The sequence below is a fragment of the Macaca nemestrina genome, chromosome 10, assembly GCF_043159975.1.
Source record: "Macaca nemestrina isolate mMacNem1 chromosome 10, mMacNem.hap1, whole genome shotgun sequence".
NCBI lineage: Eukaryota > Metazoa > Chordata > Mammalia > Primates > Cercopithecidae > Macaca > Macaca nemestrina.
This window is the reverse complement of record NC_092134.1, coordinates 33,501,254-33,519,217: the sequence shown is the minus strand read 5'-3', so window position 1 is coordinate 33,519,217 and position 17,964 is coordinate 33,501,254. Positions and strand designations below refer to the sequence as shown.

General features: G+C 37.7%; 2 protein-coding genes and 1 long non-coding RNA gene across 15 annotated transcripts in view; 1 reads left to right on the top strand and 2 right to left on the bottom strand.

The window, feature by feature from the left end:
• LOC105463367 (ankyrin repeat and sterile alpha motif domain containing 1B) overlaps positions 1-17,964 on the bottom strand; it is a 1,291,052-nt gene that overhangs the window by 920,833 nt on the left and 352,255 nt on the right. The gene's annotated exons all lie outside the window — the stretch shown is intronic.
• Positions 199-16,994, bottom strand: LOC139356933 (uncharacterized). The gene is made up of 3 exons (XR_011609475.1): positions 12,561-16,994; positions 3,663-3,738; positions 199-1,943 (listed from the first exon to the last, which is right to left on the bottom strand). It is a non-coding gene; the product is annotated as an uncharacterized lncRNA (long non-coding RNA).
• Positions 12,796-15,140, top strand: GARIN6 (golgi associated RAB2 interactor family member 6). Its single transcript, XM_011710405.3, has 2 exons — positions 12,796-13,827; positions 14,327-15,140. Exons 1-2 carry the CDS (start codon positions 13,213-13,215, stop codon positions 14,435-14,437), a joined length of 726 nt encoding a protein of 241 aa, XP_011708707.1. The 5' UTR covers positions 12,796-13,212; the 3' UTR covers positions 14,438-15,140.

The following is a 17,964-nucleotide window of genomic DNA, read 5'->3' as shown; positions in this document are numbered from 1 at the left end:
CGTAAGTGTCCATTGACAAATGAATGGATCAACAAAATATGGTAATACACACATGGAATATTATTCAGCCTTAAAAAGAAAAATCATGTCATATGCTACAACATAGATGAAACTTGAGAACATTATGCTAAGTGAAATAAGCCAGTCACAAAAAGATAAATATTGTATGATTCCACTTATTTGAGGTACCTAGAGTAGTCAAATTCACAGAAATAACAAGTAGAATGGTGGTTTCCATTGAGAGATAGGGGGAGGAATAAATAGAAAGTTTTGTTTAATGGGTACAGAGTTTCAGATTTCCATAATAAAAAAGCTTTGAGATTGATTAGATAATAACATGAATACACTTATCACTATTGAACTGTAGACTTTAAAAATGGTTAATATGGAAAATTCTATGTTATGTGTATCTTCACAATTTTTTTAAAGTTCAATAGGGTAATTATGCAAATGTAACATTTAAAATCAATAGAGGAAGATGGATTATTCAATAAATGATGCTAGGACAACTGACCATTAATTTGGGGGTAGGAAGGAACCATAGATAAATTATAAATCTGAAAATAAATAAAATTATATGAAGAAAATAAGGTAAAATATTTTATAATTGTGGGGCTGGTCAAAGTCAGACTAAGCAAGATACAAAATCCAGAAGCCTTAAGTAAATACACAGATAGAACACTTCATAAAAATTAAAACTTTTACACCATAAAAAAAATAAATACCAAGAAACAGGCTGGAAAAATACTTTTAAAATATTTTTAACAGACAAAGTCTGTTAAATATATTTGGTCTAGAATATACAGTCTAGAATATAGAATTCTGTTTGGTCTAGAATATACAGTCAATTCTTGCTTTCACAGTAATTTTATTCAATAAAGCCACCATGAACACCAAATAAGTAAATACTAAATCACTGCTCCTAAGAGAATGAAGGTTTAGATTCCTGGAGCCTCTGGTCACAATATTTTTATCAACTGATCAATACAAAATCTTGTTTTGAATATGCTTCTGTTTAAAGACAACTTATTTAACATATGTTTTTGATTTATTAACATTGAACTCACAGCCATGAGTTCCACACTATAACTCATGTCTCAGTGAAGCTTATCTGACACACAGATTTTCTCCATAAGGTACATCACTAGTGTTTCCTATGCCTCTAGAAACACTAGAAAGTACTTCAGCACTACACTGGAGGCCATTTTAAACAGTGAAATGCCCAAGGAAAACCATAAAAATTTAAAAAAAAAAAGTGGCATTAAATATAATATGAAAAGGACACTTGTTTCTTGTTTACAATATGGGAACTGAAACAAGAAGGCAGAGTGTTGTCTTGTTCAACCTCAACTGGGACTCGACTGGGAACATGTGCAATTTTTCACTGCTCTGTGCATGTCCATGAACGAGAAGAACCATGAAAATAACCATTTATGATCACAAATTTTAGCAAATAAGTGAATTTTCAAATATGGCATCCACTAGTAATAAGATTTAATGTTTTAAAATACACTTCAAAATCAATTATTTGAAAAATATAAGAAGTAAAAGTAATTTGATTCACATGAGAAAAAAATACAATTGTCTCAAACATCTAAAGGGAAACAAAAGTTCTCTCTCACTAATATTCAGGAAAATCTGACTTCAGTCAACAGTGATGATGATGGCTGGGCATGGTGGCTCACATCTGTAATCCCAGCACTTTGGGAGGCCGAGGCGGGTGGATAGTTTGAGGTCAGGGGTTCAAGATCAGCCTGACCAACATAGTGAAACTCTGTCTCTACTAAAAATACAAAAAAGAAAATTAGCTGGGCATGTTGGTGCATGCCTGCAGTCCTAGCTACTCGGGAGGCTGAGGCAGGAGAATCGCTTTAACCTGGGAGGTGGAGTTTGCTGAGATCGTGCCACTGCACTCCAGCTTGGGCAGCCAAGTGAGACTCCATCTCAAAAAAATAGTAATAATAATAATTGATACCTCTGATATGGTTTGGCTGTGTCCCTACCCAAATCTCATATTGGATTGTAGCTCCCATAATCCCCATGTGTGATGGTTAATACTGAATGACAACTTGATTGGATTGAAGGATGCAAAGTGTTGCTCCTGGGTGTGTCTGTGAGGGTGTTGCCAAAGGAGATTAACACTGGAGTCAGTGAGCTGGGAAAGGCAGACCCACGCTTAATCTGGGTAGGCACAATCTAATCAGCTGCCAGTATGGCTAGGATAAAAGCAGATAGAAGAACGTGAAAAGAATACACTGGCTTAGCCTCCCAGCCTACATTTTTCTTTCATGCTGGATGCTTCCCGCCCTCAAACATCAGACTTCAAGTTCTTCAGCTTTGGGACTCAGAGTGGATTCCTTGCTCCTCAGCTTGCAGATGGCCTATTGTGGGACCTTGTGATCAAGTGAGTGTAACATTCCTTAATAAGCTCCCCTTTCTATAAATATATATATATTTATAGATATATGTATATATTTATAGATATATGTGTAGATATATATCTATACATAGATACATATATATATCTACACATATATCTATAAATATATACATATATCTATAAATATATATATATTTATATATACGAATGAGAAGAACCATGAAAACAACCATTTATGATCACAAATTTTAGCAAATAAGTGAATTTCCAAATATGGCATACACTAGTAATAAGATTTAATGTTTTAAAATATACTTCAAAATCAATTACTTAAAAAATATGAGAAGTAAAAATAATTTGATTCATGAGAAAAAAATACAATTACCTCAAACATCTAAATATATATACACACACACACACACACACAGAGAGAGAGAGAGAGAGAGAGAAAGAGAGATCCTGTTGGTTCTGTTCCTCTAGAGAACCCTAATACACCATGTGTCATGGGAGGGACCTGGTGGGAGGTAATTAAATCTTGGGGGTGATTACCCCCATCCTGCTTTTCTCATGATAGTTAGTGAGTTCTCATGAGATCTGATGGTTTATAAGGGTATTTTTCCCCCTTTGCATGGTACTTCTTTCTCCTGCTGCCATGTGAAGAAAGACATTATTTGTTTCCCCTTCTGCCATGAACTAATATAGTAAATTGGTACTGCAGAGAGTAGGGGACTGCTATGAAGATACGTGAAAATGTGAAAGTGACTTTGGAACTGGGTAACAGGCAGAGGTTGGAACAGTTTGGAGGACTCAGAAGAAGACAGGAAAATGTGGGAAAGTTTGGAACTTCCTAGAGACTTGGAGGGCTCAGAAGACAGGAAGATATGGGAAAGTTTGGAGCTTCCTAGAGACTTGTTGAATGGCTTTGGCCAAAATGTTGATAGTGATATGGACAATGAAGTCCAGGCTGAAGTGTTCTCAGATGGAGATGAGGAACTTTTTGGGAACCGGAATAAAGGTGATTCTTGCTATGCTTTAGCAAAGAGATTGGTAGCATTTTGCTCCTGCCCTAGAGATCTGTGGAACTTTGAATGTCAGAGAGATGATTTAGGGCACCTAGTGGAAGAAATTTCTAAGCAGCAAAGCATTCAAGAGGAAGGAGAGCATAAAAGTTTGGAAAATTTGCAGCCTGACAATGTGGTAGAAGAGAAAACCCATTTTCTGGGGAGAAATTCAAGTGACTGCAGAACTTTGCATAAGTAATGAGGAACCAAATGTTAATCACCAAGACAACGGAGAAAATGTCTTCAGGGCATGTCAGAGACATTAACAGCGGCTCCTCCAATCACAGGTCCTGAGGCCTAGGAGGGAAAATACAGTTTCCTGAGCTGGGTCCAGGGTCCCTCTGCTGTATGCTGCCTCACAACTTGGCACCCTGCATCCCAGCCACTCCAGCCCTGGCTAAAAGGTGTCAAGGTACAGCTTGGACCATGTCTTCAGAGGGTGCAAGCCCCAAGCCTTGGTAGCTTCCATGTGGTGTTGGTCCTGCAGGTCCAACAGAAGACAAGAATTGAGGTTTGGGAACCTTCGCCTAGATTCCAGAGGATGTGTGGAAAATGCCTGGATGTCCAGGCAGAAGTTTGCTGCAGGGGTAGAGTCCTCATGGAGAACCTCTGATAGGGCAGTGTGAAAGGGAAATGTGGGGTTGGAGCTCCCAAACAGTGTCACCACTGGGACACTACCTAGTAGAGATTGTTTTAGAACTTTAAGGTTTAATGACTACCCTATTGTATTTCAGACTTGCATGGGGCCTGTAGCCCCTTTGTTTTGGACAATGTCTCCCTTTTGAAACCAGGTGTATTTACCCAGTATCTGTATCCCCATTGTATATAGGAAGTAACTAACTTGCTTTTGATTTTACAGGCTCATAAGCAGAAGAAACTTGCCTTGTCTCAGGTAACACTTTGGACTATGGACTTCTGAGTAAATCCTGAAATGAGTTAAGACTTTGGGGGAATGCTGGGAAGGCAAAATTGACTTGAAATGTGAGAACATGAGATTTGGGAGGTACCAGGGATGGAATGATATGGTTTGCTTGTGTCCCCACCAACATCTCATCATGGATTTTAGTTCCCACAATCCCCACATGTCATGGGAGGGACCCAGCTGGAGACAATTGGATCATGGTGGCAGTTACCCCCATCCTGCTGTTCTCATAATAGTGAATAAGTTCTCACAAGATCTGATGGTTTTAAAGGGAGCATTTCCCCCTTTGCTCGGCACTTCTTTCTCCTGCCACCATATGAAGGATGTGTTTGCTTCCCTTCAATTATGACTGTAAGTTTCCTGAGGCCTCCCCAGCCCAGCGGAACTGTGAGTCAATTGAACCTCTTTCCTTTATAAATTATCCAGTCTCGGGCAGTTCTTAATAGCAGAGTGAGAACTTACTAGAACAACCTCTTAACAAAAATGGTCAGATAGGCCGGGCATGGTGGCTCACATCTGTAATCCCAGCACTTTGGTAAGCTAAGGTGGGCAGACCACCTAAGGTCAGCAGTTCAAGACCATCCTGGCCAACACAGTGAAACCCCATCTCTACTGAAAATACAAAAATTAGCTAGGAGTGGTGGTGAGTACCTGTCATCCCAGCTACTCGGGAGGCCAAAGCAGGAGAATCACTTGAACCCAGGAGGCAGAGGTTGCAGCGAGCCAAGATTGTGCCACTGCACTCCAGCCTGGGTGACAGAGCAAAACTCCATCTCAAAATAAAAAAATTAATTAATTAAAATAAGTCAGACAAAAACGATCATACAAACAATTAATTCCATACTGTCTTCAGCTGTCCCTACTTTATCCTCCCTGTAGAGCAACTGTGATGATTCAAGACAAGTGAATCAAAAATACCTAAAATGATGTTGCTATGGTTTGAGTGTCTCCCCGCAAAACTCATGTTGAAATTTGACTGCTATTTTAATAATATTAAAAGAGGAGACTATTAAAAGATAATTAGACCATGAGGACTTTGCCTTCATGAATGGATAAATGTCATTACTAATGGAGTGTGTTTGCTATGAAAGGATAAGTTCAACCATCTCTCATTCTCTTGCCCTCTCTTACCCTCTGCCTTGGGATGATGTAGGAAGAAAGCCCTCGCCAGATGCCAGCACCTTGATATCAGACTTTCCAGTCTCCAGAAATGTGAGAAGTAAATTTCTTTTCTTTATAAATTACCCAGTCTGTAGTATTCTGTTACAGCAGCACAAAATGGACTAAGACAGGTATGGATTGAAATGAAAAATGAATGAATGAATAGGTAGGTAGATGGATGGATGAATGGATCAATGGATAAATGGATCAATGGATAAATTGATTGAATGAGTAATGAATGGACAGATGCAAGCAATAACTTGGAAACTATTCTACAGAAACTCATGGTGTCATAATGAGTCATTATGACTTTTTACAACTTATGGCATTTATTTTTTCAGAATTTATAAAATCTTTATTAGAAAAATTAGATCTGCTTGTCATAAATAATTCAATGTTTAAGTATATAAAGCAGGAAGTTAAAGTCTCCCATGAATCTTAAGCCTTAGAAATAACCACTATAGCAGCATAATATACATACTTTCAGATTTTCTGAGCACATACAAATTAACATTGCATATATTAGAATGCACTTATTATATGAGGTTGGTTTATACTATACATACTGTTGTTTAACCTGCCAATCCTACCAAAACTGACAGAGTGATGTCTCTGGAGGCCACAGACAAAACAATAAAAAAATTGCATTTGTATAGTAAACAATTTATAGAGAATCTTGCATTTATATTGAAAGAGCTTCATAACAATCCTACAAACAAACGGGAACTAGCCTCTGCATTTTAAAGAAGAAAAAGCAGAGGGTGAGTTACTTGCCCAAGATTTTACGACCAACAAGTAACAATCAGGGCAATTACTTTAACTAAATTATAAGGTTTCTCAGAGCAGAAACCACACATAATTCCAATTTTGTATCATTTACAGTACCTGGCACAAAATTATAAATAGGTATGAGGAGGGTGTGATGTTTATATTGCTCACTGTTCTATGCCATACATATAACAAACGCTCAATAAACATCTGTGAAACAAATGGATGGAAAGATGTATAAAAGAATAGGAAATGGGAAGAGATTCTAAATGAACTAAGATGCTTATCAAACCATCATTTTTTTTAAAATTTGGCCAATAAATAACAAATATGTTTAGCAGCTCACCCACTCTGTAAGCATAATACAACATGATAACCAATATCATTGATATCAATATCAAAATGATATCAATTGAATATACTCTAGATAAGAGTGACATAAGCAATTACTGATTTCCTCTTTAACAGTGAAATGCCATAGTAAAAAATATTGAACAGTAGACACTATACACCCTTATTGTTACTATGAGAAGTTATTCCCTGTTTATTTTCTAAAATTTTATATCAAACATTCACATGGAATTTGGCTCAAACACAATAGATATGGAAACTATAAAAGTATAAATAGTCCACAGGGACTATGGGAAAGTATAAATAGTCCATAGAATTATTGTGAAATATAAGCGAGACAGGGAATGTCAAGTGCTTATCACTGCACTTAGAATGTGGTAGGTACTCAATAAGTGTTAGATATGTTACTAACATCAGTATTAACGTCATCATTGTTAACATCATTATCATAAGGCTTTCCTAAAATGATTTAAAAATTGAGGCTTTCCAAAGGCAAAATTATAGTTCGTTTATTTTAAAAGTTATAAAAATAACTGCACAAAATGATAAAAATCTAGATCACAGAAATGCTTGAAGGAAAGTTGAAATGCATTTTTCTGTAAGTAAATGTATGTCCTATCTTCTGCCTAGATGCAGACAACAGGCATATTATCCTAGAATGAATATATGAGAGATGAAATGTCTACTGACCTAATTTCTGTAGCTATTGTATCCGTTTCTTATAGCCACCGTAACAAACCTCCACAAACTTAGTATTATAGCTTAAAATAACAAAATATATTTTCTGACAGTTATTTGGATCAAAAGTTTAAAAGACATTTCACAGGGCTAAAATTAAGGTGTTAGCAGGGCTGGTTACTTCTGGAGGCTCTAAAAGAGAATCTAGGCCCGGCATGGTGGCTCACGTCTGTAATTCCAGCACTTTGGTAGGCTGAGGCAGGTGAATCACCTGAGGTGAGGAGTTCAAGACAAGACAGGCCAACATGGTGAAACCCCATCTCTATTAAAAACATAAAAAATTAGATGGGCATGGTGGTGCAGGCCTGTAATCCCAACTACTCAGGAGGCTGAGGTAGGAGAATTGCTTGAATCCAGGAGGTGGAGGTTGCAGTGAGCCGAGATGGCATCACAGCACTCCAGCCTGGGTAACAGAGCAAGACAACATCTCAAATAAGTAAATATATAAATAAATAAAAATAGAATAGAATCTGTTCCCTGCCTTTTTCAACTTCAAGGGGCCACCTGCATTCCTTGGCTCATAGCCTCTTCCTCCACCTTCAAAGCTAGCATGTAACATCTTCAAATCTCTGCTTTCCTCATCATATCACACTATAAGTACCTTCATAATTACACTGGGCATGCATTGATAATCCAGGATAATCTCCCATAAAATCCTTTAGTTAACAATATATGTCCCTTTTGTCACATACAGAGACATACTCACAGGCTCTAGATATTAGAATTTGGACATTTGGGGAGGAGCATTATGCTGTCTTATCACAGTTCATCCTCTGGACACCAAATAATCACATTCTTCCACATGTAAAATCCATTCATGCCATCTCAACATCCCATAAATCTTAACCCATTACACAACATCAACTTAAAACTCAAAATCTCAAAAATTCAAAAGTCCCAAATCTCCTCATATAAATCAAGTATGAGTCAGATGCATCTGTGAATCTGTGAAACTGGAATAAAAAGTTATTTGCTCCTAAAATTCAATGATATGACAAGTGTAGGGGAACAGTTATAGATATCCCCAACCAAAGAGAGAGAAATGAAAAATAAAAAGTGAGTCAACAATCCGAAGCAATTCAGAATTGCAATTGGGTAAACTCCATTAGGTTTCAAGCCCTGGGAATAATGCTTTGTAGTTCTCAGCTCTACCCTCTCGGTCTTCAGCCCCACCCTCTGAGTCCTCCTTCCTATTCCATAAAGGTTAACTTATGTTTGCAAACTCAGTAGTTTCATAAGCCTATTTCCTGCCTGCAGAATTTCAGGAATCCAACAGCCTTCTTCCATTTTGTCTTCTGTCCCTTTAAGTCCAAGCTACCAAAGTCTCTGCTAATAAACCATTCGTGAAAACACACTGTGGGTCTCCCAGGTATGTCACAAGAACTTCCTGGATAATCCCAACTCTGAATCTCATCTCAGCATAATTCATCTCATCATAATTCAGATTTGCTTAATCTCTTCAAAGAGCCCTCTGTGTGGTTGAATCTCAGTTTTTGATCCTCCTGAGGCACTAGAAACAAGTTATCTAGCCATGTTTTCAGCTTTCTCTCTAAGTACACTCCTTGACAGTGAATCTACACATTTCAGTGTTTTTGCAATCTGGATAGATTGAGAATGTTCCAACCATCAAGTCCTGGTTTCTTTTTGCTTAAATGTTCTTCCCGCAATTTATCTCTTTCCTCCTCTCACATTTCAGTATAGGTAACAAGAGGAAACCAGGCCACACCTCCAACACTTTATCTAGAAATCTACTCAGCCAAATATCCAAGCTCATTACCTACTAGATCTGCTTTGCACATAACCATAGAACATAATTCCTCTAGACTATCTGCTATTATATAGCAAGTATGTCCTTTCCTCCGGTTTTCAATAACATGTTTCTCATTTATTTCTGAGTCCTTACCAGAAGCAACTTTAACATTCATATGTTTATTAACATTCTCTCTACAATGATTTAGGTATTCTCTAAGATCGCACAAGTTCTCTCTACCATTTCCCCCACTTTCTTCTGAACCCTTACAGTAGTGACTTTAACATTCATGTTTGTATAAACATTATGTTTATGACAATTAGGTAATCTCTAAGACAATACAGGTTTTCTCTACTACATCACTTCTTTCTGAGCCCTTACTAGCAGAATCTTTAACATCCATATTTCTGTTCAAGGCAATCTAAGCTTTTTATATCACGCTCCTCAAAATTCTTCTAGCTTCTACCCAATGCCCAATTCCAAAGCCATTTCTGTATTTTTATGCATCTGTTACAGTAGCACTCCACTTCTAGGTACCAAAATGTGGAATAGTTTCCTAGGGCTACCATTACAAATTACCATAAACTTAGTTGCTTATAACAACACAAATTTATTCTCTCATAGTTCTCAAGGTCAAAGTCTAAAATGATTCTCTCTGGGCTAAAGTTAAGGTGTTGTAGGGCTATCTCCTTCTGGAGGCTCAAGGGGAAAATTCACTTCCTGTTTTTTCAGCTTCCAGAGGCCTCTTGCATTCCTTTGGTCCATGGCTGCATCACTCTGACCTCTACTTCCACCATCACATATCTTCTGACTCTGACCCTCCTGCTTTTCTCTTACAAAAACCACTGTGATTACAACGGCTCCACCATGTAATCCAGATAACACCAACAATTCAAGATCCTAAACTGAAGCACATCTGCAAAGTTCCTCTGCCACATAAGGAAATATATTCACAGGTTGTGGAGATTAGAATGTAAATATCTTTCAGGGGAATTATTCTGTATACCACAGCCATGTTCATTATTAACTGATTTCTGTTTAAAATATTTGACCCATACTTTCAATTGCATAGTTATAAGTACTAACCCCACTGATTGCCTATCTTACTGAACTAATATCTTGCCATTTCCACATTTCAAATGTTGGTTCTTTTAAAAGTTTTGGGAAGAAAAAATTTAGAAAGAGAATAAAACTATATATTGAATTAAACAATTCCCAGAGCAGTTATATGAATAATATCTCAATTCATTATTACGGTTCAGAGTATTTCCAAAGTATGTAGTAGTTTTATTGTAGGGGGAGAGGGAAAAAGCTAAAGCCCTATCATAAGACCATAACTATTCTGATGTTGAAAGATAGCTCAGGGGTCATCTCCATTTCAAGGCTGAGAAAAATAAGCCCCAGAGAGGTTAAATTATTAACCCAATGACACAAACTCCAATAGAGAGGAGACAGCATATAAATTTATTTTAATATCTAATGACTATATAGAAATCTGATTTAACAGCAAACACATAGAAAGCTGCTGCATTTTCATTAAAGGAATTTCTTAATCTCAAGTTCAGGTAGTTTTTTATTTAGCTATCTGAGCTTTCAGGTAGTTTTTTATTTAGCTATCTGAGCTTCTCAAGTCTTGAGGCAAATGCTAAAAAGGTGGTTTTCTAAACAGCTAGAGGAATTTCAGACAAACCCCATCAAATTCATTAAAATAGATATTTGCCAGAATGCTACATAGGATGGTTATCAAGCCAAATGAAAGAGGTTCCACTGTTGTCAGTCTACTGACTGGTGTGGAAAATCCAAACGTCTATAGGCTCTACAAGTAATGTAGTTTCTGGCTTCCTTGGAGACCAGTGCTCTAATGGAACCCTAAGACAAATATCTTGTCATATATGTGTATAGCATGAAAGAGCTTTTTTAAAAATCAGTAAAAAAAAAAAGCACTTAAGTTAAATTTTGCTGTGTCCAATACTACCTATCCAGTTGTCCCTTACGAAAAACACCAGAACCACTTGGATACTTTTAAAATGTTAATTTACTAAATATGTATTTGGTGGCTTGATTTTTGCCAATTACAAGATAAGTAACATAGACTTGAAGTGGAAGTTAAGATATAAAGACTTTAGGAAGGCCAGTAAAAAGTGCTATTGATATGTGAATAGGCATCTCAATAAATAAAATAAAAATACTCCAAGTATCCAAAATAATCGCACATTTCAATAAGAAAGGCAGAAATTATGTTTGCATTGACTTATACAACTAAAGACTCAAGTGGGCTGGGCACGGCGGCTCACACCTGTAATCCCAGCACTTTGGGAGGCCGAGGTGGGCGAATCACGAGGTCAGGAGTTTAAGACCAGCCTGGGCAATATGGTAAAACCCAATATGGTAAAACCCTGTCTCTACTAAAAATACAAATTAGCCTGGCATGGTGGCGTGTGCCTGTAGTCCCAGTTACTCAGAAGGTTGAGGCAGGAGAATCACTTGAACCCAGGAGGCAGAGACTGCAGTGAGCCAAGATCTCGCCACTAACTCTAGTCTGGGTGGCAGAGTAAGACTCCATCTCAAAAAAAAAAAAAGACTCAACTATGGCTATGGCTGTGTGTGTGTATATGTGTGTGTGTGTGTGTGTGTGTGTATGTTCATATGGGTTATTATGTGGATTGTTTTCAATAAAGATATTATAATCTTATTAAATTGATAATATTTACAATACCTGGCAAAATTCTTTAGAGCTTTTTTTTTTCAATACAATCTGATGGTAAAGAATAGAGCATAAATGTGATGTTTAAGGCTCTTTTCACTCCATAGCCAGGGTACAAATGTCTAGGTAAAAGCTTAAAAATTGCATCAACAGTTTGAGGGTGAGTCAAAACATAAAATTTATCATGGCTGTAGAAACAGAAAAAAAAAATTGCTAATAAAATAGCTTTTTACCTGGTAACAGAAATAAACTTCCCAATAAAAATAGAAATTATAAAGAAAATGAAAGTTACACCTAAGAACTTTAAACATTTCACTGAACATAATTCCATACCCACAAACACATACACATGGTCTTACATAAATTGAATCTCACCTATACTATGAGTTTGAAATCAGTTTTTCTCTTTTTCTTTAAGAAAAAAAAAAAAGGTTAGGGATATCTTTTCATGTCAATAAATAGGAAAACCACATAATCATTTTTAGGGCTGTAGACTGTCCCATCACAGAAGGCTCCATAATTTATTTAAGCAATCCCCTATTGTAAGACACTAATGCTGTTTACAATTTTTTACTCTACAATAAACATTGATAAACATCCTGTACTAACGTGTTTACCAATGTATTCAATTCTCTCTTTAAAATAAATGTCTACTACTAGAGGAGCTGGATAAAAGAGTTGACAGAGAATGTATATTAAAGTCTTGCTTCTCACAGAAAATTTACCTCTAATCTTTTTGAAAGCAAGTTGCCAGAATGCATTAAGGTCCCCAGATGGGTGGAGGGTCGGGGAGAGTGGTCTGCTGAGCTGTGGAGAGTGGTGGGGCTGAGGGTGGGGTGGAGAGGGTGGTGTCCCTGCCCTGAGGTAGGGGCTGTTGGGTGACAGAAACAAAGGGGTGTGTGATGGGGCAGGTCACAATGGGTAGAGGAGGATAAAAGTGGTCCTGCAGGGTGGTTTAGCAGCAGCGGATGGTTCAGGTTGGGAAGAAGAGCAGTGGGACTGCCAGTTCAGGTTGTGGAATCAAAGAGCAAAGGTTGTTGTGAAGTGGAATATCAGGCTCAAATGGAAGTCCCTCCCAAATGAGCACTGACATCTGTGTGCCTGGACATCCATGAGGGCTCCAACATCTGCGCTCCTGACAGCTCCATGCACTAAACAGGGCACAGTCTGGATCCAGGGGACCAACTGTCTCTGGCATTGAGCAGTTGGCAATCAATACCCCACCCTGTTCTGAGTCATTTGGGGACAAAAAAGAAAGCCTGTAGAACACAACTGCTGGCCCACCTGCCAGAGTGGCCAAGGAAACAGGATGCTCACTAAGGCATGTTAAGGAAGGTGTGGAGCAGCTGCTGGGAACTGTCTTGATAAAAGAAAGACATGGAGGAGCAGTGTATGTTACCGTATTACACTGCCCAAAGCAGCCCCGCAATGGGCATGTTTAATACCTCCATGGGGAAGCTTCAGCGGCAACTGTACAAAGGCGAGTATACTATATTCAGGTATGCACCCATGTTTGAGAGCGACTTTATCCAGATCAGCAAAAGAGGAGAAGTGATGGATGTGCACAACCGTGCCCGAATGGTAACAGTGGGCATTGTTCGCACCAGCCCCTGCCTCACACTACCTGATGTCATGCTGCTGGCCCGACCAGCTGCTGTCTGTGACAACGCCAGGTGTGGTCCTGCCACCCAGAAAACAGATAGTCCGCCTGCAGAGATCTTAGAACTAACCAGACTGCTTCCCTTGATGTTTGTGAAAATAACCATCCACAACAGCATAAAAAAACAGCTCCACCTGAAGCTTGCCACTGGCCGCTCTTTTTATCTTCAGCTGTGTCCCCCCTCAGATGCAAGTGAAGACCTTTTTGTTCACTGGGAAAACCTTGTTTACATCCTGAGACCACCAGTGGAGGCTTACAGTGGTACCAAAGCTATCCTAGCTGGGAGCACATCAGACTCATCTGTGTTTGAGGAAGTGCAGAGAAGCCCAGTGGTGAGTCTATGCAGAGACTAGATGGGGCCAGGATGCTTTTGGGGAGAGCAGGTAAAGGTCCTGTAGAGCCTTTGGTGTTGCAGCTCACCTGGGAAATGCATTGCATTTGGAAGGTCTGAAGGCCAAATGAGCTTCCATTTGGAGGCCATGGCACATTGAGGAGGTTCCTAGTGCTTCTCCAGTGTTCCCCAAACCTGAATTTCAGAGATTTCTTAGCTGTCAGCAACTTTTCATTTTATATTCACAGCTGTTCATTCTATATCCAATGTTGTAATGCTATCCAAAGCATCCTGACCAGTCTATTCTGAAACCCATACTATGACCTAGGTAGGCTGATATGTTGTAGGACATGTCTCCCTGCGATTGCCACTTATATACATTGGTGGCAACACAACATGCTTGTGTACATGTGCAATACTTTATTTTTGTTGTTTACCTATAGGAAGAGAAAGGAGATCTTGCTGGTCTCACTTTCTTTGCTTATTTGTTTTCTCCCTAGGGATATGCCATGAAGTTCTGTGAAGAGAAGGAGCAATTCAGAATCAGCAGACTTCACATGAATGCTGAAATGTTTGGGTCCACCTATTATGATTATACAATAGAGATATGAATCCAACATACCTCCCACATATACTACATTCAAGAGTTCACACATTCCTGCAGTCATAAAACCTATAGTGCCTGATAAAGGGGCAGGGTGGCAACAACAGTAGTGATGACAGTAAGCACCACCGCAGGTGCCATGGATGTGGCTGCAACCAAGTCTGCAGGCTCAGAAGAGAAACACAGCACTGGCAAAAGCAGCCTTCAAAGGTCCAGGAGGAAGTATAGCCAGCATGGCTATAGTGGGTGCTTCTATGTTATAGCAAGGGCTGCATAGACATTCTTGTCCTAAAAGAGTACTTCAAGTACATCAGTAAGTGCTACTGGCCTCTCCCTAGAGAGCAGCATGAATGTGGTGACTACAGGAGCAGAGAGAGACTGTCAATGCAACAGCCTTGTCAGTCTCTCTCTGCTCCTCAAAGACTGACTCTCTGCCACTCAGCATTGGGAGTCAGTATCTCAACTCTGCAGGATGAGGCCACATGAGTGAATGGGATAGAAGTCAGAGGGTCTCTACCTAGCTGGATTGACTCTGCAGTAATAACCTCAAAGTCTGGTACTACACATGGTGCAGAGGTGGACATCTCACCTAAGACTGTGGAGGGGAGCAACATGATTCACCATAATAAAATCCATCAACTCATATTATCTGCTCTAATAACATATGCTCTATTGACAGGAAGGGTAGCAATAAAACTAATAGCAATTTATGATCAGGCTCTGAAAACTATCTTTAACTTTCCCTTAACTTTACATTTTTTATTATAAAAGATAAATAGATGACATAAAATTAATAGATGACAGAATAAAATGTTGAAGATTACTCTCAAAGATATGATCCTACATCAGAAGAATTCTTCTAAAACTATTTTCCAAAATATAAAATGAGAACCCAGAAACACACACACACTCTGTCTCCCTCTCTCTTTCTCTCTCTTGCTCCCGGTTTGAATCATAGCATTGCCACACATTAACTGTGACCTTTAGTAGACTGTTTCTTTAAATGGTCACCTTGAGATTATACATGTGTAATATCTGGTACATAGTAGGCACTGTGTAAATGGTGGTGTTGAGAAACAAATTCTGAGTTTAATCATACTTTCCAGAAAGGGCTTAATTTTCCCAGTCTTTTCACTCTTGATTTCCTTTCTTAAATCTTAATTAACTGCTTTGCAATTGTCCCATAAAAGCTCTATTTACAGTAAATCTTCTTAGTATCTTCCCAAGAATTTTAATCCCCTGATATTATTTAGAATTCTAAATTTTCATGAATTTGTACAAACTTCAATCTAGTCACAACAGAAAGACAATTTCAAAGCACTCATCTTTTAGCTGATTCTCTCCAATTTTACTATTCTTGGAGACAGAAAAATAAAAGAACACCTAATATAGGATCAATTCATAATCTGGAAAAAACTGGAAATTAGATAATTTTAGAATTGTAAGATCCACATCCACGGGATTAGCCAATATTCTAATTTTGCAAGTAAAAAATCTGCTTTAGTCTAAAGTAATACCTCATATGGTTTGATAATCCAGAACCAGAATGTATAGGCAACCTGGCCCCCAATTAAGTCTGTATTGTTTCTGTAATACTCATGTTTCTGATGAGCACTATGCTTTGAATATAAAAGATATTTGATACATGTTTGCTGGATCCAATCAAGGGCTATAAATGCAAAATATAATTTATTCCAATCCAACAAATCTGGGGATATAAAATTTTACATAGTACTGTACTAATGGTACAGATCCCAAAGGTTCCTATATATATTGTAAGGAAGCAGTTTACCAGTAGACCCTCACAGCGTTTATGGCTTAATGATTTTTAATGGTCTCCAAAAGTGCTTCAGACCTGAAAAAATGGCTTCAAAATATGAAAAACATTTCACAGGTTAGATGTTCTAGCTTTGTGGATTTCAAGGTTACATTACTGAGAAATCACATCTAATCATAAATCACTTTTCAGCAAATAATGTCAAATGAAAAACTTTTTAAAATAAAACAATTTTTGTTGTTCATGTGGTATGTAGTCCAGTATCATATGATACTGGAGACTCCCTAAGAGGCTTTAAAATGAACATATTGCCAACTCTTAACAGAGACCAACTTTATCTTTGTATTCAAGGACTGTCAGCATGCTTACCACATTGTAGCACCTTGATAATCACAGAAGGGATCATTGCTAAAAGCACTGTGCATTTTGTATCTCTTCTCTAAATCTTCAGTCTGACTCAGTCTCTTTTTAAATTGTATATTCCTTTGGTAAATATTTCAATCTGCTTCTCATTATAAATCGTGATGCTTATTACCATCAATCAGATCCTGTTCCTAGGTAACAGTTTTCTTAAAATTCTAAAACAATACATATCCTGGTACCTCATCTCTTGTAATCAAAGTTTAAGAGATAATTTAGATGATACTTATAATAACAGAAAAATATTTAAAAATTACCATTTGTCAATGGTTGAGATGGTTGAATCCTAGATAATAAACTAAAAAACCACATGAATTCAAAAATGTTGCAAATTGTGTACGTGTGTATGTGTATACACTATATATGTAAAAATATACTATATATACACACAGAAATATGCTATATATAGTATATTTTAATTGCAAAACTATAAAAATTCTTTAATATATTTTGCAATAAAACATATATAAACATGTTATATATACATAAAACATGTTTATATGTGTATATATATACACACATATGCACACACAAATATAAATGCTAAAGGATAGCCCTTAAACAATAATATTCAGAGACACACACACACATTCTTAAGAATTTATAGTGAGTGGCTGGGCGCAGTGGCTCACGACTATAATCCCAGCACTTTGGGAAGCCAAGGTGGGCAGATCACCTGAGGCCAGGAGTTTGAGACAAGATTGGCCAATATTGTGAAATGCCATCTCTACTAAAAATACAAAAATTAGCCAAGCATAGTGGCACACCCCTGTAATCCCAGCTACTCAGGAAGCTGAGGCAGGAGAATCGCTTGAACCAGGGAGGCAGAGGTTGCAGTGATCCAAGATCGTACCACCGCACGCCAGCCTGGGAAACAGAGCTAGACTCCGTCTGAAAAAAAAAGAAAAATTTATAGTGAGAGAAAGATCAGTAAAATAGTCTCATTGCTGGTTTGTTAGATTAAATCCAGTTAAAAAAAAAAATCTGCATCTCAAATACATTTATAGATTTAATGCAGTAACAATCAAAATCCCAATAGAGATACTTTTTAAACTCAACGTAGTAATTACAAAATACAGATTTTATAAAGCAATCAAGTCAGCTACTAGTTTTAATTTAATAACGAATAGTATCAACACTGAGTCATGTGGTTTAAAAAGTAGAAAGGCAGAAGTAAACAAGCCTTCAGAAGTAAAGCCAAAACAAAAGGATAAAAACGAGAGGAATGTGAGTTATTGTTCAATGGAAAGTCATAGGAAACTATGTATCAACAAGCAAAAAATAATATAGAGCCATAATTGAAATTTATGTTAAAGGGAGTTCTAGATAAGACAAAT

Coding starts and splice junctions, on each gene's coding strand:
- GARIN6 (XM_011710405.3), top strand. CDS start 13,213: ATGGAGGAGCAGTGTATGTTACCGTATTACACTGCCCAAAGCAGCCCC. Junction 13,828..14,326: donor AAGTGCAGAGAAGCCCAGTG/GTGAGTCTATGC, acceptor TTTTCTCCCTAG/GGATATGCCATGAAGTTCTG.